The 22,306-nt window shown below is 41.5% G+C and overlaps 3 protein-coding genes across 3 annotated transcripts; all 3 read left to right on the plus strand.

Annotated features, from left to right (window-relative positions):
- Positions 1-1,582, plus strand: LOC310947198 (ADP-ribosylation factor-like protein 14). The gene is made up of 2 exons (XM_083913931.1): positions 1-404; positions 837-1,582. The coding sequence occupies exons 1-2, from the start codon at positions 90-92 to the stop codon at positions 1,143-1,145; spliced, it is 624 nt and encodes a 207-aa protein (XP_083770057.1). The 5' UTR covers positions 1-89; the 3' UTR covers positions 1,146-1,582.
- A 1,989-nt stretch (positions 1,583-3,571) lies between these two features.
- kpna4 (karyopherin alpha 4 (importin alpha 3)) lies at positions 3,572-16,563 on the plus strand. Its single transcript, XM_083913753.1, has 17 exons — positions 3,572-3,779; positions 5,491-5,535; positions 5,731-5,820; positions 7,979-8,008; positions 8,119-8,171; positions 9,209-9,304; positions 9,602-9,687; positions 9,956-10,042; positions 10,140-10,309; positions 10,660-10,704; positions 11,775-11,906; positions 12,057-12,185; positions 12,941-13,045; positions 13,136-13,207; positions 13,723-13,885; positions 13,968-14,062; positions 14,240-16,563. Exons 1-17 carry the CDS (start codon positions 3,711-3,713, stop codon positions 14,333-14,335), a joined length of 1,563 nt encoding a protein of 520 aa, XP_083769879.1. The 5' UTR covers positions 3,572-3,710; the 3' UTR covers positions 14,336-16,563.
- Positions 16,564-17,091: 528 nt separating this feature from the next.
- On the plus strand, positions 17,092-22,028 carry trim59 (tripartite motif containing 59). Its single transcript, XM_083913565.1, has 5 exons — positions 17,092-17,104; positions 18,334-18,677; positions 18,825-19,046; positions 19,225-19,434; positions 20,688-22,028. The coding sequence occupies exons 2-5, from the start codon at positions 18,423-18,425 to the stop codon at positions 21,300-21,302; spliced, it is 1,302 nt and encodes a 433-aa protein (XP_083769691.1). The 5' UTR covers positions 17,092-17,104; positions 18,334-18,422; the 3' UTR covers positions 21,303-22,028.
- Positions 22,029-22,306: the final 278 nt, after the last annotated feature.

Raw genomic sequence — 22,306 nt, forward strand, 5'->3', positions numbered from 1 at the left:
GGGTGCAGGCAGCTCAGTTTACACAGCTACACAAACAGAAGGAGCCATACTTTTATTTTAAATATAGACACAAGCTGCACTTATAAGACATGGGCATGCTTGGATCTAAGCCTCGGAAACAAGCACAGGTCCTGATGCTGGGTCTGGACGGGTCAGGAAAGACCACCCTGCTCTATAAGCTGAAGTACAATGAGAGTGTGCTGACCGTGCCAACTGTCGGCTTCAACGTGGAGACACTGGAGACTGAAAGGAGCAGCCCAGGCCTGACAGTGTGGGACGTGGGGGGCCAGAGGAAGATGAGACCCCACTGGAGGCATCACTACACTGATACAGCCGGACTGGTGTTTGTGGTGGACAGCTGGGATCAGAGGAGGCTGAACGAGGCCCGCAAGGAACTTCATCGGGTAATTAAATCAGATAATGTTCTGTTCTTTATATAACGCTTAGAGTCAAAAATCCTCCAGTCAAAAATGTGTTAAAGGTTCAAAATAGTAGTTTGATAAATATCTAGTATATATATATTCTATTCCATATTATATTCTTCATTTAGGGACAATTTACTTTTTCAGTTGTCATGTAAACTCAAGATAAATTTTTTATTGATAAATTAATAATTATAAATAGATCAGATTTCACTACAAATGTGTTATAGTGCAACTACACTGCAGTGTTCATCGTATTCTCATGAACAATTTTTACGAAAAGTTCAGCCTGCAGTGTTATAGTTATAGTAGGTTATTTGTTTAATGCTAAACAGGTAGAGGTTAAACACAAACTGGTTGGTCTAATACGTTTCTTTTACACTGTGATTAAAATGTGTCTTCTTAACTTATCAGGTCCTGAGGTATGAGAGTCTCAAAGGAGTTCCTCTCGTGGTCCTTGCCAACAAACAGGACCTCCAGGGAACTCTCAGCCCAGAAGCGCTTTGCCTGACACTGGACTTGAGAAGAGTGTGCGAGGGCAGGGCCTGGTTCATCCAGCCCTGTTCAGCCACCACCGGCATGGGACTTGAGGAAGGTTTCAGGAGGATAGTCTATCTGATGAAGACTCCATTTAAACAGACTCAGGAGGACATTAAGGTGAAGATGAAGTCTAAGGGCCTCAGTATCACAGCTGTGAAACAAGTCTTGCTCTGCAGCAGATGACGGATGAAAATCTTTTTTGGAGATTCCTTTAAATGGTTTGCAGGATTCCCTCGTCCGCCTGTGTAAGTCATCATGGCCTCACTGTGGCGTCTGTGATTAAATGAGAGTAGGTGATAAGAAAAGGGATGAGATTATCAAAGTTTTAAGAGTTAATCTCTGTGTGAATAAGAACGTTTACTCAATCCTGGGGAAGACAAAGTGTCTTTGGACCATGGTGATAACCAACGAGGATGCTGTGAGTAATCTTGGGTTCTGACAGCCGGGGTGTCCCAAGATGATATGAGGCGTTTGCGAAACACAATGTTTGCAATAATTCAGTCTGACAGTGATCATACTGTATGCATGGAAAACCTGTTTGTTTGGTCATGTTTCTGTGGCTCTAAGAAATGCTGTTTTCGAATTAAGCATTATCTATTTTTTTTAATGATTTATTAATTTGTATTCATTGAAATCAAATTTCAAGACTTACTGTTATGTGCTTACTATTTATTTCTTTCTTTCTTTGGAAGGACACTGCCAGTGTTGTCACACAATATCCGAATTGTATGAATTTCCTTCAGCGGCACACACACACACACACACACATATATATATGTATATATATATATATATATATAAAATATGAAGTATGTATAAAGTATACATGTTGTTCCATCAAACAAATTAAATCCACGACAAAACTATAAGATCTGTCAACACACTTTCAGTGTCGATTTGTCTGTTTGTTGCAATGAAATAAAGATAATATCTGAACTTAAACGAGGTGGTTGTTAGTTTGAGTGTTAAAATAAATAGCATACATTTTACTTTTCTTTGCTTTGCTTTAAAGGTTGCAATACAAAAATTTTAAAATGAGTACATATACATCCTGAAATTCAAAGTCTTCGATTTTGACACAGGGCTCATACAACCCATGGCTTTAAAGGATAGGTTCACATTTTTACATGTCAGGACAAGTCAAAAGGCTACTCACATGCCCATATGTACACAGAAAGAGTAATTGGTCATTGTAATTATTCCTCAGGTCCTCAGTGACTGTAGAGAGATGCCTTTGATATTCCAGTGTAGAAGATGGGAGACAACATCTGCACTTTAAAGCTCATATTATGTTATAGTTAATATAAGGCTTCAGCAGTCTGTCTTAGTTAAATCAAATGGATATCTTCCAAAGTTATTGATTTTTAAGTACAATATTCCCTCTTTGTGTTAAAGGGAAACATTGTCCAGAGAAAGAAAATTAGGGAATTTACAATTAAATATTGTATAATATTAAAGGCTACCTTATCAGTTAAATTGTAGTTGAGCAATTAACCAAAAAACACTTAGTGGATTTGGGGCAATTATCTGTTTTGTCAGGTTGGTAACCCAGCTGTTTATAGGCTATCATAGTTAGTACAACATTACATCATATTCAGGAAAGGCAGGCTACTGCTTATGGTCCCAGGCCAGTATGAGGGCTGACTAACTTTAAACTACAGCAGTGACAATGTGCAAAGTTTGCAATGAAAGTAAAAGACCTGGGGGCCCCCAAACATATTTATATGTTACTCATATAAATATGTTTGAATTCACATTTCCAAATTAACTCAGGTTGAAAGGTTTTTTTTAAACAATTGTTTTTTCATTGGTGTCAGATTATTTATAACATAATGTTGATGAACACTGGTTCGAGGAGGCCCCTGTGAATTTTTGCCTTGGGCCCCAACAGACTCTGGAATCGCCTCTGATCATTTTTGTAGGATTGTCCTGTAGTTCAACTGTAAATGCTTGATTGACTTAGCTGATAGCTGTACTTCCTTCTACTAATGCATAAAATAAACATGTATGTAATGTATATAAATTTACATATACTGGACTTTATTTGTCCTTGAAAACAAAGATCAAACAGGGGATTGTATCTTGATTTTTTTTTAATTTTTTTATTAGGCATTCATCATATTCAAGATAATATATACAATATAAACAACCGAGCGGGTGTCATCAAAGACAGATAAAGAAAATAGAAATAATTGAATTACTAGACAAAGCTGGGATCGGCTCCAGCCCCCCGCGACTCCGACAGGGACAAGCGGTTGAAGATGAATGAATGAATGATAAAACTTTAACTAAATTAAATTAAAATCAGTCCAAATAATAGAGATCAGTCCGGAAATAAGGAAATAAGATATTCATACAGATGTAGGGCTTTTGAGAACACTTATTTTAGTATAGTTTAATTCCATTTATAAATAGATCTAAAATATGAATCTTTTTAAGAAACGACATTTGCGTATAAAGTATATAATGATAATAATAATGAGCCTGGGGTTTGTATCTTGCTGTGTGGCGCGCCCTGCTGCTGTTCGCAGTGAAACCAATGAGAGTGAAGGGGGTTTCCCCACCCTTCCTTCTACGCCAGAGCGAGGCTGCCCTCCACCACCGGCAATCCCAGTATGCACCGCGGACAGAGCAGCAAAAAATAGTCCGTTAACGAAAGGCTGAGAAAACGGAACCAGAAAAAAGGGGCAGCTTACCAAGCTAAATCCAAGAGTTAGCCTGTATTTAAACGTAACCAGAACCGCGAACATGGCTGACAACGAGAAACTGGACAACCAGCGGCTGAAGAATTTCAAGAATAAGGGCCGTGATTTGGAGGTAAAAGTTCTTCTGCCCGTCTCTTCACGGCCAGCTTCGCCTCCTGGCTTCCTTGTGACGTCGTTTCTAATTTACACCATCGGGAACTTTTTTACCTACAGCCTCCACAGATCACCGGTTATATAAATCACTGGCATTAGCGGGGCTTTTACCTTCTGGTGTCACTGGTTTTGTTACACGGCGAGAGCGCGTTGGCTCTAAAACGTGAGAAAAAGCTCAGAGTTCCTCCGCTAGATGTGCTCTGCTAACAGTTAGCTTTGGTGCTAGTCGGGCCCACGGGATCATGCTAGCTCAACTGAAGCATATAACCCGGGTTAGGTCGATGTGTTAGCTAGGGAAACGATTACGGTACGTCTAAAAAGTACATACAGTTAACTTCCAGGTTGTATTATGGGATATTTGCTTGTTCTGCGAGTTAACACAGCATTATTTTGATACTGCAGTGACCTAGCCTAGCTGGCTCGCTAGCCGCCGTTAAGCCCGTTGGTTGGTGCTGGTGGTGCTGGTGGCTGCAGCTCCACCCATCCCCCGTCTTCTTTATCGCCTAAAAACAATGGCGGAAACCAGTTAGCTCTCTTAGCTGCCCATTTACGTGGAGGATTTAAACCTGTGGCGTAGTGTACAAATGTGATTCCGTGGTTTACCGACGTTGCACATGTTTTAGAAAACCAGGGGAAACACGGGCCGGCTGGTTAACACGATCACTGGGCTGGTGGTGGTGGATCAAAGCCACACGTTTAGTTGACGTTGGATCCACGAGTTACCAGCTGATTTACAGTCGGCTCAACATGCCCCTGCTTCATTAATGTTTGCCGGGGGGTGTTGTTGTTTTCAGGCGGGATTACCTAAGATGTATATGAGCAGGATATACTCATACATCCTGTTTGACAAGTGCTGCGAGCTTAGGCCTCTAGACATGAGTTATCTCGCCTAGCAACATATGAATAACTTATCGCCATGGAGGTCTGTCAGTACACAAGCAATACCAACAAACATCTACTGAAGTGGGCAGTATAAAAAACCTTACACTCAGCTGCTATCTATAGTGCGATCTAATGCAGCAGCCCAGTAATACAGTCTAGCATCCATGAAGGATATGACGCTACATTCAAACTGTAAGTTTTGATTAAACTTCATGGTAATTTTGGAGGCTGTAAGTGAACTTGGGCTGTTGAATTGTTTTATAATCTACAATGAACTGCAACACAATCTACAGTGTCTCAAATAAAAGCCGCACATCAGAATAAGCAGATATCTGAAACTGTTTCAACAAACACAAATTGAACATTATAACCTTAGTTTAGGACTTACTGCAGAACTGTAATAGTTTCTTGATGTGCTTAATAACTTGGCAACTGAATGTCACTAATTGTAGCTATTTTTATTTATTTATAGATTAAGATATCAAAGAATATGGTGGTTAGCTGTCTTGTTAGGGCGCATAAAATGGTCTTGCAGTAACTTAAGCAGAGTCATATTAGGTCAGACTCCTGTTAAGTGTGTTTGGGTGCTGTCATATGCAGAGCAGGGCTGCTGACATAATGCTCCGGTTATGACAGATACTGCAGATCAGCTCTGGTCGCATCAACGAGATCCTGATTTCAGACTGTGCCCGCATTTAATTTCGCAGCCTGTGTGACTCTCTTTGGCAAAGGCAGGTTGGGATTAAAATTCCTTGTTGTATATTGATACTATTTAATCTCGTCCACAGACTATGAGAAGACAGAGGACTGAGGTAGTGGTGGAACTCCGAAAGGTAAATAAATTTGTATTATATTGTGCTCCCTATTGCAACTTGCATTTCTTTTAAATTATTACATTGAATTCTGATCTTCATCTGCGGTTTATCTTAAAAATAATGCAATGCAATGAAAGATGCAGAGTTTTCGTTATCTCCATGGATATATGCTGGAATCTGCATGAATTTTTATTTATCTTCCCTCCACCACAGAACAAAAGAGATGAGCACCTTCTGAAGAGGAGGAATGTGCCCCATGAGGACTTCTGTGAGGACTCTGATGTCGATGGAGATTTCAGATCGGTACGGTTGTGCATCCTCTGCTCAAAATGTGTATACTGCCACCAAGAAATCAAGTTCTCATATTTTTTAGGTTCTGTGTTTTTTAGGACAGAGAATTGCGTAGCTCCTGTAAGGTACTACTGAACACTTCTGGGAATGACAACATGTCATAAACTGGTAAAACACCTTCCAGAGGTTCAGGATTTGCTGACATTTGCCTCTGTGATGCTGCATTCTTGTCTGTCCTTGCCCAATGTCAGTTTGAGTGTGAACAAACACATTCTGTCTCAGTGCTAGTTGCTGTCTCATTTTCCTAAAGTAAGATATTTTTTTCCCAGTAAATCTACAGCGTCCTTGTAGATGAGGTGAAATGCACCTAGGATAACTTTTGGAATATTTTCTGTGCTTTTTGGGGCACATCACTTCCCCCTCTTGTTTGAGATTCCTGTTATGCAGCGTTTTTGTGTTGACATTATGACACGTCTGCTTATGTAAGCTCAGCAATGAACACCGATATGGATTATTGTTTTATTCATCTCCAGGTGAAAGAATGCTGTTATAGTGGGCAGGAGGGAAATAAGTGGTGATGATTGCAATACATACAGAAAATAATTTGTAACACAAATATTAGGCCAACAATAAGGGCCAATTTTGAGGCATTTTATTGTCAGTACCATGGCTGATGAGCCAAAACATTAATCCATGTGCTCTATATATTTTAGGCTTAAAGCTCAAAAGTAAATGTCTCACTAGTTATCCCCTCATGTATGCAGTGTTGGCACACATAATTCCTACAAGTTTCAAGCTTATAACATTGAAAAAAAATCGATTGATCAAGAATGCCACCACCACTAAGGGGCTCTAGGTTTGGAGGTATTGCTGTATAGAATGGGCCACTCATCAGTTCAGACGTTTAATCACAGTAACTGCCTAGTGGTATTGAGAGGGGGGACTTGAAACGGTCTGCTTAGCAATATATCAACAAAGACATGCTTCTCTGACTCACTGCAAGACATTAGAGAGGCTTTTGTGGAAAAGTATGCTAGACAATCTAGTTTAAATACTTGACAACCAATGACCGCAGTGTGACTGTATTCTGTCCGTCTAAAATAACACTCTATTTCTTGAGAACATTGCTTTTTTGGTTAGTTGCCTATTTGTGGTTAGCTCTTTCACAATGAAAAAGGCCTACAGCGTGTGCGATTATATATGCCCTTTTCTGATATATCAGATGTTGCATAAATCATCACTGTCAACAGCTCTTTTTTCTGAGTTCTTGTCGCCACTATTTAAGATTTCCATAGGTGACAGCGCCGGGGAATATATTAATATTTTATCGATATTGTGATATGAGACTAGCTATCGTCTTAGATTTTGAATATTGTAATGTGGCGTACACGTCTTTTCCTGGGCTTAAAGGCTGTATTACAGTAAAGTGATGTAATTTTCACAACATACCAGACTGTTCTAGCTGTTGTATTATTTCCCTTTACCCACTTAGTCATATCCTCATTACTGATGAGTATTTGCCCGAAATATAATGGGGACATCATCAGTAGTCCACCCTATGCAATATAGATATTGAGGCACTTGGCAAAAAAATATTGTGATATTAGATTTTTCTCCGACTTCTGGTTATCGGTGCAATTGATCAACTTCAAGTGAGTGCAGTCATGGTCAGTGCTTGAAAAAGCTACCCTACACACTACACTTTACACTGGGCCCTGGCCTCCCTGTAGAGGGCGTCAGGTGAGGTTGCCAGCTGGCAAAGTATCGAGTTGAATGCTGGCCTTCATGTCCAGCCTGCTGACTGTTTCACCATAACACAAAATTGGTTCAAGTGAGAATGCAAGTCCCTGCATTGGCCGGCTGGCATTTCAAGAGCCTTCCCTCGCCATTCTCAGTGGTGCTTTGGTGGCTTTCCTGCTTTGTCAACTTTAAGTACAAATCAAAAGCAATTTTAGGAAAGACTAACCAGTGACTTCCCATCCTCTTTTGTTACTGCCAGGCTATGCCCTCCCCAGGGTATTCAGATGGCTTTTTCTTGCCTAACCACTGATTTGAAAATGTAGCTGTTACTGATCATTTTGTAACTTTTGACAGTACATGCTGTACGTGTTACAGATGTGTGTGTCAAAGCCCGATTCCACACTGACTCTCCAAAATGTTTCTTTTTCAGCAAAACACCTCTCTTGAAGCAATAGTACAAGTAAGTAGGATATTTGGTTTATTTTTCCTCTTAGTCATTTAGCCCCTTGTATGACCAGTGTATGCTATGCATCAGATTTATGTCCTTGGCTTTTCTGTGTTGCATTACAGAATGCTACCAGTGATAATCAGGGCGTCCAGCTGAGTGCTGTTCAGGCTGCCAGGTAAGAACACACACACACATTCACACTCTTGGACCCTACTGGTTATCGCTTCAGTTTGCTCTAGTAGTTGGTCAATAATTTTATATTGTTTATTGCCTCTGTATAATCATTTAATGTCCCATTTCTCATGGTGTAATACTGATGCTCGCAATGAAAGAAGAGGGGATCGCCTACAGGATTTTATGGTCGCATTTCTAGCAGGAATTCAAAGTCTGCTGTGCGTGAACCTGTCAAGGAAGCGATCTGTATAATCCAAAATAAACTGAACTACAGATGAGAAAATGAACCAAATAAATAGGTGAATCCGACACGTTTAAAATTTAAAACACTAGGGAACCTACCGTTAATGAAATTAAATTTTACGTTTTGACATGGTAAATGGCAAATATTGGTTCCCATTAATATCAAGTCGGAACGGCCATAATTATCCACGTTAACACTCAAACATCATTTTCACAATGATTAAACCATATCAATGCTGTGTATCATATAATTGTAATGGTAGTAGTGAGTGGTTCATCTGGTATTTGTGAGCCAGAGATTCTGCATCAGTGCACCAACACTTTTTTATGTCTTAAGAGGTTTTCTGATTAAAATTGATGGCCTCTTGCAAAATACAGTGTTGAAATGTTTTTCCAGCTCTGTAGGACAGCGGTGATTTACAGTAAGTCAGCCATGTTTGATTAATGGACATTGTAAACGGACCTGCAGCTCATTCGTTCAGCCCTCCTCAAGTTAGGTCAAGTGCAGAGTGAAGTAGCTGAATTCATGAAACACCTTTCTTTATTATTTCCATTTGTTTGTCTTTTTATTATTTTTTTCCATTTTAAGTCTTCTTGACACTGTAGACGCCTTCATGCATTACCTGATGTGTAATCTTAACGTTGGGTTAAGTCTCCTGTCATTACAGTCACTGGGATTGTGATTGAGTTACAGCGCGTTGACACTTGACATAGCTGTTTCTCTGTGTGTTTTCTTGTTGGTATGTGAGTATGAAGGTGAGTAATGGTCTTTTGTGTCCTCCTTTGTTTTTGTAGGAAGTTATTGTCCAGTGACCGTAACCCTCCCATAGATGACCTGATTAAGTCTGGGATCCTTCCTATACTGGTTCACTGCCTGGACAGAGATGACAAGTAAGCAGGCTGTAATTCTGTTTGTCTGCTTGCAGCAGCGCATCACGCTTTTTCATTTTAGTACAAGCTGGCGCTTTTGTCCAGTTGAGTTGATGTACACTTCAAAGTTATGCAAATTAGTGAGCAGGGTTTAGACCTGCCTACATCTGTAGCAGTTATGTAAATGTGTTCTAGTTTTCACCTTCCAGGAATGGCAGAAATATAAATGAGTCATCAGTATGTTCTTACCGTTTGATGCCACTGCCCAGTCACACTCACTTTTAATGTGGCCTTCATCTGTCCCTCACCTCTTGACAGCCCATCTCTCCAGTTTGAGGCAGCCTGGGCTCTAACCAACATCGCGTCTGGTACCTCAGAGCAGACCCAAGCTGTGGTCCAGTCCAGTAAGTGCCATTTTATAACAACACACCACTGTCTTTCACTCTTTCCTTTGCTTTTATCTTTCTTTCTCATCTTAAGCATGTTTTTATTTAAGATTTCCAGTGCTCCACTAACTGTTTATTTTATTTTAGCTGGATGTGCAGTTCTATGCTGTAAAGTTGTATTAAAGTGTATCTTTTATAGTATGGTATTGTTCCTGAATTAAAGCAACACATCAGATCATCAGATGCCCTCTTATACGTTTGACATCGATTTGTGTCCTTTGTGTAGACGCTGTGCCACTGTTCCTGAGGCTGCTTCGCTCTCCTCACCAGAATGTGTGCGAACAGGCGGTCTGGGCCCTGGGGAACATCATCGGTGAGTTGCTGTTGGAGCGAACATGAGCATGTTAGCAATAGAAAGCGTCCAGAGACAACATGCGCTTTATCTGTGTGCGTGTGTGTATTCTCTCCAGGTGATGGCCCTCAGTGCAGAGACTATGTGATCAGCCTGGGTGTGGTCAAGCCCCTGCTCTCCTTCATCAGTCCCTCCATCCCAATCACCTTCCTCCGCAATGTCACCTGGGTCATGGTCAACCTATGCCGGCACAAGGACCCTCCACCACCCATGGAGACGATCCAGGAGGTGTGTAGTTGTGTTTAGAGGACGGGAACGTATTTTGGAAAGGCAATGTTTCCGTTTGGGTTTCTTTAAAATCTGTGTGTGTTTATTGTATGGCATGGAGGAAAAGCTTTATTAGTGGTCTACCTAAGCTGGTTAAAGGAGGACAAATTTAATGCGTTACTGTTATGTGCTGAAATTAATTTAGGTGTAGCAGTTATCGCAGAGTAAAAGGTCATGCCGCCATTTCATCTATAAGCCCTTTACTGGTGTCATCCTTTACAGATCACGTGGGATCCCTGTTGATGTTTTTGTTGTAATTCTTGCCCCTTATAATCCCCTCTACCTTTTCCGCTGTTTAATTCTCTTCTCAGATCTTGCCAGCTCTCTGCGTGCTGATCCACCACACCGATGTCAGTGTGAGTAGCCTGTTTTATTTTGCTTTGTTGTTGTTTTTTTTTTTTTTTAAGCAGGTCATGGTACCTTAGCCTCACGACACTATTAGAAGAAGTCTTTTACCATGAAATAAATCTCTGTTAAAGTGAAATTCAGGTATAAAATCATCTCAGGCTCTTTTTAGGCAAATACACTCATCAAAGAAGCCATCCAGACAATTTTTTTTGTGCACGAACAACTAAGGGAGAAATCCGGGACAGTCGCTAACAGTTGCTTACAGCCAAATGTGGCTAACATGGATTGGCTCGGGGTGGCGAGTTGACCGCATTAAATGGCTTTTACCACTAATACTGCTCCAAATAACATAAAATCTCTGCAGTAGCATAAGAGTCCCTACACAAACAACGTAGTTAGTGATATCGGAGTTTATTAAGAGTGTTTTGAAAGACTTTCCGACTTTCCCGTTGATGATTTATTCCGGCAAAACACGTAAACCTTGTGGTTTGATAGTTTGATGAAATATAAGTTAATAATAGATGAGAAAAGGTTTAGAAAAGTCTCACACAGCTTTCCCTGCAGCACCGAAACATTACGTGAGAGGGCGGGGGTCAGGGGGCGTGTGTTGTTGCCGGAAGACGCACAGTGAGTGCAGGCACGGGTAAAGCCGACTAGCCTGCATCTTGAAGTGAAGAGAGACAGAATGGTTTGTGGTTGTATCTTTCCCGGCTGCAAAACAAAAATGAAAGCTTACAACACAGGAACCTTTCATTGGCTGCCATTGCGGTACGATGAATGATAATCCAGTGGCTTAATGTTTTGGATCTGGAGATCTTGAGATGCTTAGTTAGAGGGATTACCGTGTCTGCAGCAAACATTTGCAAAAGGGTGACTTCATAATTCCTAGAAGAGAGAGAACAGATTTCTCCGTTTGTTGTTTGTGCATGAAAAAAATGGTCTCAGTGGCTTATTTGATGATTGTATTTGCCTAAAAAGAGCCTGGGATGATTTTACACTGGAATTTCACTTAAAATTATAAATTATATGAAGTTGTTCAGGATGGATAATATATTAATAGTTGTTCTTTTTATTCCAGATCTTGGTAGACACAGTGTGGGCTCTGTCCTATCTGACGGACGCTGGGAACGAGCAGATCCAAATGGTCATCGACTCTGGCATCGTCCCTCATCTGGTACCGCTGCTCAGTCACCAGGAGGTCAAAGTTCAGGTATGAAGAGACACCAGGCGTGACACTGATTATGTTTAGGATTCGATAAGAAATAAAAGTCCAGCATGAATGTTTATATTTAGGTTTTAAATGAAATTGATAAATAAATTGGATCATCATAACAATTTTACACTTCATCTCCACGTCCAGACTGCTGCCTTGAGGGCTGTTGGGAACATAGTGACTGGCACAGATGAACAGACCCAGGTGGTGCTCAACTGTGATGCTCTCAACCACTTCCCTGCACTCCTCACACACCCGAAGGAGAAAATCAACAAGGTAATACATCCTCTCTCTTCTTCCTCCTACACACATACACATACCCCTGTCTACTGCAAGATGTGTTGTCTGGAAGTGATGAAATCAGAGACGTGTTGCTAGTATGGATGCTGTGTGAAAAGGTATAGATGGGACAGATAGCCATTTGTAGGAAATCGCAACGTCAAGACTCCAGAAGATGAAGAAGACGAAGAGGACCTCAGTGGGCTTGGGGGGGCTAGCTGAAGTTAGTGAAACAGATTTGGAGGGGGGTTGGGGAGAAGGGTTATTTGTGTGCATGTGATTGAATGTGTGATCCCAGGGGTTGGTGGCCAGAGGGTGCTGAAGACCACGTGTCTCTGCTGACATCGGAGTGCATCTGAGACCAGTCACTTAAAAATGAGGCCCACTTTGTGACCTGGACGATGATTAGAGCCTCAAAAACCGCCCTCGCCCCGCCCAAAGCGCTCTGTCTCGACCAGAGGTCTAACTCTCAGCGTGGACCTCTGGATTCTGATCCAGCTCAGACACAAAAATACATTTCTGACAAGCATTTTAGCTCTTGAGAAGGGGATGGGGAGTCTTATTATCATTATTGAAATATGAGTCTTCAGCATGCGAGGTCGTCCTCTCTAGTTGAAGGTCAGCACAGCAATATCTTCTGTCTTCTTTGGTTAGGATAAAACTTGCATACACTCAAACCTCTGTGACTGGACTTTCCACAGTAGAAAACAATCACTGACTCACCCAGTGTATTTGTGCTTTTTGTCCTGTAGGAGGCGGTGTGGTTCCTGTCCAACATCACAGCAGGCAACCAGCAGCAGGTGCAGGCTGTCATTGACGCCAATCTTGTTCCCATGATCATTCACCTGCTCGACAAGGTGGGTATCCATCATTTGTAAACTGTGTTAAGTACAAGCAGATCATAACTATGCAAATATGTATTTCTCACTTTGAATGCATATCTTTAGGGTGACTTTGGCACTCAGAAGGAAGCTGCCTGGGCCATCAGCAACCTGACAATAAGTGGAAGGAAAGATCAGGTAAGAACCGTCAAAGTCAATCTTTAATTTCACCTCCCCTTGCCTCAAGAACAAACTATCATATGTAGGAACTTTGATTACAGCAATGCAAAGAAAGCCTGGCCATTATTTTGAGAATGAGATTGAGTAATGGCGAAACAGAGACTACATGACAAATCAGGAGGAATTTTGAAAATTAATGAGGCGGGCAATTAGGATAGAATTAATTTCAAAATGTCTATTAGAATCATTTTTTTTCTATATAAATGAAATATTTTTTTCCCCAAAAAAGATGCATAGCACAAAGCTTAATTTGGTAATTGTATTGTCTTTAAATTGGTTTACTGAAATGATTAATCTGCACAACAAAAGGTGAAAAAAAAGTTTTATTGTCAAAACCCTTTTAGGTGTTTTTCAAATGTAGTACAAAAATCAGATGCAACCAAGAAAATGATGAGAGCAAAAAACAGAATTTGAAATGTAGAACCAATGTTGATGCAGAACATGCTACATTACTGGCTCTCTTCTGCCTACAGGTGGCACACCTGATTGAGAAGCAGGTGATCCCTCCTTTCTGCAACCTGCTGACAGTGAAGGATGCTCAGGTCGTGCAAGTTGTTCTTGATGGCCTCAGCAATATCCTCAAGATGGCAGATGATGAGGCTGAAACAATTGCTAACCTTATTGAAGAATGTGGAGGTAGGTCCCATCAAGGTTTTCTGTTGATTGACATGTGTTTGTGTGATTGAATGGTATATAATTTATTTCTTTTATTCCTCAGGTTTGGAAAAAGTGGAGCAACTGCAGAATCACGAAAATGAAGATGTCTACAAATTGGCTTACGAGATTATTGATCAATTCTTCTCATCAGACGATGTAAGTTTCAAGTAAATGCATTTAGTATTGTTCTGTTGTAAAGTTGAAGGTTTAGACTGAAGACGATTGACATGTGAACATTGTTTTCTGATGCAATGAACACCACCAATGTTTTCATCTACTGTCATGTCTGCTGTACATTGTTAACCCCCCCTGTTGCTTTGTCTTTTCATTCAGATTGATGAAGACACCAGCCTGGTCCCAGAGGCCATCCAAGGTGGAACTTACGGCTTTAACTCAGCCAACGTGCCAGCCGAGGGATTCCAGTTCTAGACGGCATCTGGGGTATTCTGGAGTTTTGTTCACGATGCAGCACTCTGTTCAACATAAAAAAATTAGGAGAGAAAGAGCGAGAGAGAGAGCGAGAGTGTGAGAAATTTGATCCATTGTGCTTGGCTCGTGGGATCCATGGCTGCATCTTATCTGAGAGAAAAATGTGTGGATTTCATTTGGCATTCCAGGGGAACCAGCCCAAATGAAGTTTGAGATGGCGAGTGGGTGCGAGTGAGAATGAGTGGCTACATGTTGCAAAAAAAGCAAAACATCTACATCGAATGCGTTGAGAGACATGCCGACATAACTTCTGTGTTATTGGAGCTGTCGCCTTCGGAAAACTACTTCAAACGACAACAAAAAAACTTGGATGTCTGCCCGGGGAGAACCAAGGACATCCAAAAATAAGAAATCAAGAGATCTTGAAATATTACAATACAAACAAAATGCAGAAATGAAAATAACTTTAATTATGAACTGAGATGAACCACGAACCATCACAATTCTGCGGTCCTCCGACTTGAGAGGGCGCCACCCTCAATGTGCCCCTCCCCCAATCGGCCACGCTATCAGACATGTGTGTGAATGGACCCATTGTGTATGAATGTCTGGACTCAGTGCTGAGGAGCCAGGTTCATCTCCTCCAACGAGACGCCCCCGACAGGGCACCATCCTCTCCCCCTGGTGGGCGAGGCCAGGAGTCCGGCTGCGCGTGTCGCATGTGCGAAAGAATGGACGGATGAGTTGTGTGCTTGGCTGCGTGCGTGACTGGGAGTATGCAAGACTGGGTGAGAACGCATGCAGAGACGGGAAAAAAATACAAATACAACATCTGAAGAGAAACAAAATTGCAACAATGAGGTTAGCAAAGGTTTCAGGAAAAGAAATTCTGCCTTTTTGAAAGAGAGGCTGATCTGCAAATCCCTGAAAGGAAGAACTTTGGATATGAAAAAAAAAATCGTCATCACAAGGATTATTTTTTTTTTGTTCTGAATTATTGTTAAGTTAGTATTAATTGACACTGGACAATGCTATTGGCAGGTGTGGAGCAGCAGTGCATTGTATTAAGATGCATTTGGTGGCTTTTGGGCTTTTCTTTTTGCCTCCAGTGTGTTCCTTTTTATAATTTTTATTTTCAGCTTTTAGTTTCATTGCTTCTGTAAAGGTGATTGACGACGTATTCCACCCTCACACCAGAACCCTAACCTACGCACCAGACATGGGCTTGATGCTGTGAAATTCTGACACCATCACTATAATCAACCAAATGACCTGTTCCCCTTGTGACACTTGATTATTTTTCCTTCAATTTATAGCAAAATCACTGCTTTGCAGTATTGTTGCCATAGCTTTGACTTATCACCAAGGGAGAAGAGAACAATGGCCATTTCACGTAGGATTGTGAATCATAACCTTTGCATGTACTAAACTATAGCACAGTTATTTTTTAGGGTATTTTAGTTTCCTTAGGCTGTGGATACAGTGTAATTTTCATTTTAAGTAAAACTGTGCTTAAATGTTACATGTCTCCCCTTCCCTAACCCCTCACTAGTGTCCAATTTGCTAAATAATCTATGGTTTTGCACATGTACTGCAAAGTGAGGCCTGAAGTTTTTCTGAAGGTGTGTTGGTTGGTTTCATAGGTTTTGACCAGCCAACAACCTGTACAATATGCATCACTCAACCACAATCTTTGTTGTCTTTCTAGAGTAATCCAATTATGCTTTTTTAGTGATACTTGAGAAAAGAATTACTTTTTTTCAGGAGCAGCAGTAATGGATCTGCTAACATATATCAGCTAGACTAAGATGGGACTTAGCCTCCCTTTTCTCGAGGTTGAAGGGTGTCCCGCATGTCAGACTGGAGTTGTCCTCTCCTGAATAATAAATAAACCCATGAACAAGTTTGCTGTACCTTAAGTACCTGGCAGAATTGTTAGCCACATGCTCCCATTTCCTCTTATACCAGCTAGGTGTACAAGCTTACCCTTTTCCATTTTTTGTGTTAACTTCAAACACTGTAGTAAATGATTACACATTGTGCTCATAAACCTTCTGTTGAACATAGGGGTATTTTTTTTTTGCAGCATTCCTTGTTAGCAAACATGTGGTTTCAAATCTGAAATTATGACATGGAAGGTAATAAAAGTGGTTTACCCAAAACCAGTTTGGGAGATAGGCTACAGGATAGGTTGTCTTCGAGAAAATAAATAGTGAAACCCGAATTGAGAGACTGTGTGTGTGTGTGGTCTGTGTTGTGGAGAAGGTGGTGTAATTTAATACTTTTGCGTTCATTTGCTTGGTTTTCCACTTAAAAAAACTGTAAAACAGTTATACCTTCGTTTCTCTCAGCTGTTGAGCTTGAATTCAAATCGACAAAAAGTGCAGCCTGATTGGCCGGCTAGACCGTTTATGCGCATGCGTACTACAGGAAATAAAAATGACGCATTTGGGACTATCGGAAATGTAGAGATATCACAAGACCAAGGCGTATTTCGAAACTATGATAAATAAGGAAAATCGTTACAACGGCAATCTACAAGTGGACATATCCCTTTATCAAGAAAAGCGGATACCAACAGTGACACCAAACACTGCAAAACACGTGTACCTTTTTTTTCGTGTTTTTTCTACACCAGCATTTGAATGTGCTTCAAAAGTGTTCACAGCGGTTAACATTTACTGAGGGTCCTTGAAGGCAGCACGAGAAGGAACAGGAAATGCAATCGTTTGTTTGGGACAGACTTTTCTCCGAGTGTGGCGGAAGACGGTGAGTCTTTGGCAGAAGTTTTCTCGCCTCGAAACTAATATTTGAATTGCGCACGTTGTGTCACTAAGGCAGACGATAAAACAGACTACGACACGTGGTTGACAGGTCGCTGTGAAAGTAGCCGCAACAACCGTTAACTTATGTGGCTAACGTGACATTACTAACTTTTTATTTGGTGTGCAAAGTTAGAGTAAAAGAACAGAAAACAACGGACACTAACGTACATTTTCTGAGTTGCTTGCAAACTAACCTGTCCGGCTAACAGCTAAATGATTTAATTCGCAGTAAAGGGTGAAATTGGCATGTTTTAAATGGCCCATTAATGTTACATATGTGGATATGGCTTAAATTAAATTAATCAATTGATAGGGCCGCAGCAAGACACCTGTTGTTGATGGTCGCCAGGGCTGCAGTTTGACTCCATAATGGATCAGGTTTTTGGGGTCAGTTGCACAACGGGCCTGGCCTGGCCTGGCGTGCGTGTGCGTGTGTGTGTGTGTGTGTGCTGGCAGAAGGCCTCCTATTGTCACTGCCGTGCTAGCTGTAACTAGAGGAGAGAAAACACACACCACAACTGATCCTCTAATAATAAGGGCTGAGCCAGTTTTTGGCTGTGCTCTTGTTTTTCAGTACAGGATGGCAAGATTTATGCTGTAAAACCACAATTGAATAATTGGATTTCCAAAAATGAACATTATGAGCTTTGTAAAGGTACACTTTATGACAGACTAGAGGTGGTAATGGAAAATGTGGTTTTTACAGTCATTCAAATGTCACACCCAAGTGCAGTGAACTACTAATACAACTAAAAATTGTATCATTATTGATAAAGCTGTTGAATATTTTCTAAATCACTTTGTCTTGCCTAGGTCCAGAGCTTTGAATCCGCCCTCTCCATGGAGTGTAATAAGTTGAAATTCTGCATGATGTTGGGCAATACAGTCTATAAAATGTCAGAGAATAGGAAAAATACCTTCTTCCCTTTTTCCTCTTCCAATGTCTTGTTTTTGTATTTTACCAACAGTCCAAAACCTGAAGATATTCATTCATTATGTATTATTATACTTCCACTGGTGCTTGGAAAACAAATCCATAATCAAGTCATGTTTTTTTCTGTTTATTGACTCATTCTAACACATTCTGTCCCGTTTTGTCATTTTTATTTTAAAGTCATCACCAGGTTACATTCACTTTACAGTTATAGAAAGTTCATGTGTTTTGCTAAACAGGTGCAGCAAGTAGCTTTTCATTCTTCCTGCTGTCCTGCCAGAACTTCTCCTCCCTAAACCCTCCTGAGCCCGGGCCTCTAGTCTTCGCCATGGACAATCTAGAGGAGGACCTGACATGCTCTGTGTGCTACTCTCTGTTTTCTAACCCGCGAGTCCTGCCGTGCTCACACACCTTCTGTAAGACCTGCCTGGACAACTTGCTCCAGGTGTCTACCAACTATTCCATCTGGCGTCCGCTCCGCATGCCGCTTAAATGCCCCAACTGCCGCAGCGTGGTGGAGCTCCCCCCGATGGGCGTGGAGGCTCTGCCCACCAACGTATCTCTGCGGGCCATCATCGAGAAAGTAGGAGTGAAATCACTTGTGTTCAACTGAAACATTTAACCTTTTGGCTACCTCATCACTCTGAGTTCCTCTTATTGGTTAGATGCTTCGCTGCTCCAGTTTTTGCTCACCTATCTCGCATGTCTGTCCGCTCATCTACTGTCTCAGTATCAGAGCGACAGCGCGCCGCGACCTCCCTCCTGTCAGGAGCACCGCAGGCAGCCTCTGAACATGTACTGCATCCAGGATCGGCAGCTGATCTGTGGGCTGTGTCTGACTGTCGGGCAGCACCAGGGCCACCCCATAGATGACCTGCAGGCAGCATTCATCAGAGAAAAACAGACTCCATCGTTGCTGATGGCCAGACTCTCTGAGCAGAGATGGTCACAGGTGGGGAGTCCTGTCAATATGACCAGTGCTTTAACTGGGGCAAATCCATGTGAACAGATACTCTGTATGGTGTGCTAATTTTGGAAATCTGAATGAAGTATATTGATATAAATGCATGTTCCAGGAATAAACCCTTCCTGTCTGTTTGACCACCTTCTCCCTCGGACCCCTCTGTTAGGTGTGTGAGCTTGGGGAGCAGCTGGAGCAGGAGAAGGCCCGCTGTGAGGATCTGGTGAGGCAAGACCGACAGGAGGTCACTAAATATTTCCAGACACTGGAGGTGGTGCTGGCCAGGAAGAGAGACGCCTACCTGGAGGCCCTGGATAAAGCTGGTGGAGAGGTGTCCCGGGCCTATGACCCACTCATCGTTAGAGTGAAGGAGCTACAGGTGTGTTTCAGGGCTAATGGTGCATTTACAGATTGTATCCCACACAACAATAATTAGTGACTGTTTCTTTTAGTGCTTGAACTAGATACTTTAGCATAGGGTCGGTAGTCGGTAGTTTTTTTTTTTTTTAACTTAAAGTGTAATTTCAGCACAAAATCATCTCACTGTGTTTTTTGGCTCTTACATCAAATAAGCCACAGAGACAGTTTTTTTCATGTATAAACTATTAACAGAGAAATGCTCAAAATAACACCAAACCTCTGCAGTAGCATGATGAGAGTCTCTACACATAAAACAAAGCACCAATGGGTTCCGTCCTTTTGGATTGCATTTGGTAATCGACTTGAATGGACTTTACTATGAGAGGATCTGCTACTGGGGCCAGTAGGGAAGTCTTTCAAAACACACTTTTTAATAAACGCCTTGTTCGCTAACTATGCTGTTGGTGGTTAACTACAACTGTCTCGATGGCTTATTTGATGTATGTAAGTGCCGAAAAAGACCGTGGGATGATTTTGCACCGGAATTACACTTTAAATCTCAGTTATTGCACTGCTATTGTGTGGCTACTGCCATTATTTGCTACAAACATTTACCGCTTTATCCTTTGAGCTACTTTCAGTGAAGGACCTTGAGTGTTCTGCAAGTGTTTGTTTGGTTTTCAGGCACCTTGAAATTATTAAGCACCATGTTGTATATATCTGATAAATTTGAGTTTCCCTGGTGGTAATTACGACTGGGTGTTGACATAAGCACTTTTTATAATCTTGAAAAATGGTCTGGGATGTTGAATTATGGTCAAAATACTTGTGTTTCATACAATACAGCAATAAATAATCAAATGAATGGATAAATGATGAAATAAATGAATCAATGGGACCTCCTACCTTATTAATATATGGACACAAATAAAGGAATTTAGGTCAGGATATATGTAGAAAAAAATGTAAAGAATTGATTTATTCTTTATTTCAGCATGTATTTATTCATTTATTCCTGTATTTATATATTATTGTGGTTTTCAGGGACCTCAAAATTATACATATATCACAGAAATTGTGGTCATTGTGTGTTTCATATTGTGCCCCATTGCTGATTATGTTTTAGTCACAAGTTCCCAGAGGTCAAGGTTCACAAACTAATATTAGATAGAAATATTAGATTTACAATTCTATAAAACAGAAAAGCATCAAATCCTTATTAAGAAGCAGGAAAAAACAAATGTTCAGTGATAACCATCACTTATCCTGTAGGAGGAGCAGTTGGATCTGGTGTCCTTGGGTTCATCGGTAGAGGAGGAGGACTCGCCGCTGGTCTTCCTGGAGCAGGTGCATTTGTTCAGAGAGAGGGTGGACGAGTTAATTAAAACCCCTCTGCCCTCAGTGATAAACCTCTCCGTCACCCCGCGGGCAGCAGAGCACCTTCAGCAACACTGGCCCGCTGTGACCATCGGGAGCCTGGAGGAAGCACCCGTGCCTAAGGTGTGCTGCTGCACCAGATGCGGCGGTGTGGAGGCCGGCGTGGAAACCGAAGCTGGAAGGGATGCGTCCGACAGATGGGTGCAGAACTTGTGGTGTGAGCTGCGGCCCACTTCTTCCGTGGTGCTGCTGGGACTGCTGCTGCTGCTGGCAGCGCTATGGGTCAACCCGGTCGGAGGGGCGTCAATGGGTTTCTCTCTGCTCTCTCAGTTCAGTCAGTTAGTCCACGGCCTGAGCAGTGAACTGGTCACGTCTGTTTGGGACACAGCAGGGTCAGCCTACACAGTGATGGAGGCCACGGCAGAAAGATGGAGCTCTCACCTCTCGTCAGCGGCTGAAAAGGCCTTTCAGCAGATGGCTGCCTTATTTAAAACTTTGACTTTACACTGAAACACAAACTGGAACCCTCCGTTTTATTTAGAAGCTGAGAAAGCCTCACTTTCACACTTCTGTAGAAAAGGAAAAAAAACTTTAGCCTCACTTCACAGATTCCCAGTCGTCTTGTGGAAAGCATGAGTTTTACCAGTTTATGTAGCCGTATATCTTGCAAGAACGGGGGTGTTTTATTCTAGATTACGTTCATACTGCCTAACCAATAAGCATGTATGGTATCAAACATTTGCAAAGTGGGTAGATGTTGAGTAAATATTAAATTGGCACCTTTTCCCATCACGCAGTGGGGCATTTCAGTGGTTTTCCCCGTTGGTTGTGTCAGAGCTCAGGACGTCCGTACAGCTGCACATGCACCCCCTACACAAGACTGTTTACAGTGACTGGAGCTGTATGTGAACTTTAGAGCCTGGTGAGTGGAACCAGACACACAGCGGACCTGAGATCATGTTGCAGCGATGCACAGCTCAGAGTGCTTCCTGACTGTGCCTTTGACCATCAAGCCTTCACCATGCCCTGTTTTCAGCCTTATTGTAGTGGACTATGATTCCACCAGGACCAAAAGCTCAGTGCTCTTTTTTTCTGTTAATACAGTGGTGCACTTATATACAGTCTATTTAAAAATATACATATATTATAGCCTTTGGAAAGCTTTACCAGTTCACTTTTGCATCCTACAAATGTTACTTTATTCTGCTCCAGCAGATCCTTTGTATTCTAAGCTACACTCCTAAATATTAGTATCATGCACACTACTTCATCGCTTACTGAAGACATTTTAATGATTGTCAGTGATTTCTAACAAGTGTTACTCAAACCTCTCGTATGTTCTTCTCAGTTCCTGTATTTTAAAAATGTCATAATAAATTTGTTTGAATACTTTTTTTTGTAGTGTTTATAATTAAAAAAAAAAGAAAAAAAAGCCATTTGCATTACAGTGTCAATTACTGTAGCACCAGGTCACAAAGTGGTCAGTGAGCTCAATTAACTGATGCTTGCCACAT

Source organism: Echiichthys vipera (assembly GCF_963691815.1).
Source record: "Echiichthys vipera genome assembly, chromosome: 5".
In the NCBI taxonomy this organism is placed as follows: domain Eukaryota; kingdom Metazoa; phylum Chordata; class Actinopteri; order Perciformes; family Trachinidae; genus Echiichthys; species Echiichthys vipera.

Excerpts from the sequence above, each read along its gene's own strand:
- kpna4 (XM_083913753.1), top strand. The coding sequence starts at position 3,711 with ATGGCTGACAACGAGAAACTGGACAACCAGCGGCTGAAGAATTTCAAG. Across the intron at positions 9,688-9,955 it reads CCAAGCTGTGGTCCAGTCCA|ACGCTGTGCCACTGTTCCTG; the intron begins GTAAGTGCCATT and ends TCCTTTGTGTAG. Across the intron at positions 12,186-12,940 it reads CGAAGGAGAAAATCAACAAG|GAGGCGGTGTGGTTCCTGTC; the intron begins GTAATACATCCT and ends TTTGTCCTGTAG.
- LOC310947198 (XM_083913931.1), top strand. The coding sequence starts at position 90 with ATGGGCATGCTTGGATCTAAGCCTCGGAAACAAGCACAGGTCCTGATG. Across the intron at positions 405-836 it reads CCCGCAAGGAACTTCATCGG|GTCCTGAGGTATGAGAGTCT; the intron begins GTAATTAAATCA and ends TTAACTTATCAG.
- trim59 (XM_083913565.1), top strand. The coding sequence starts at position 18,423 with ATGGACAATCTAGAGGAGGACCTGACATGCTCTGTGTGCTACTCTCTG. Across the intron at positions 18,678-18,824 it reads TGCGGGCCATCATCGAGAAA|TATCAGAGCGACAGCGCGCC; the intron begins GTAGGAGTGAAA and ends CTACTGTCTCAG. Across the intron at positions 19,435-20,687 it reads TTAGAGTGAAGGAGCTACAG|GAGGAGCAGTTGGATCTGGT; the intron begins GTGTGTTTCAGG and ends CTTATCCTGTAG.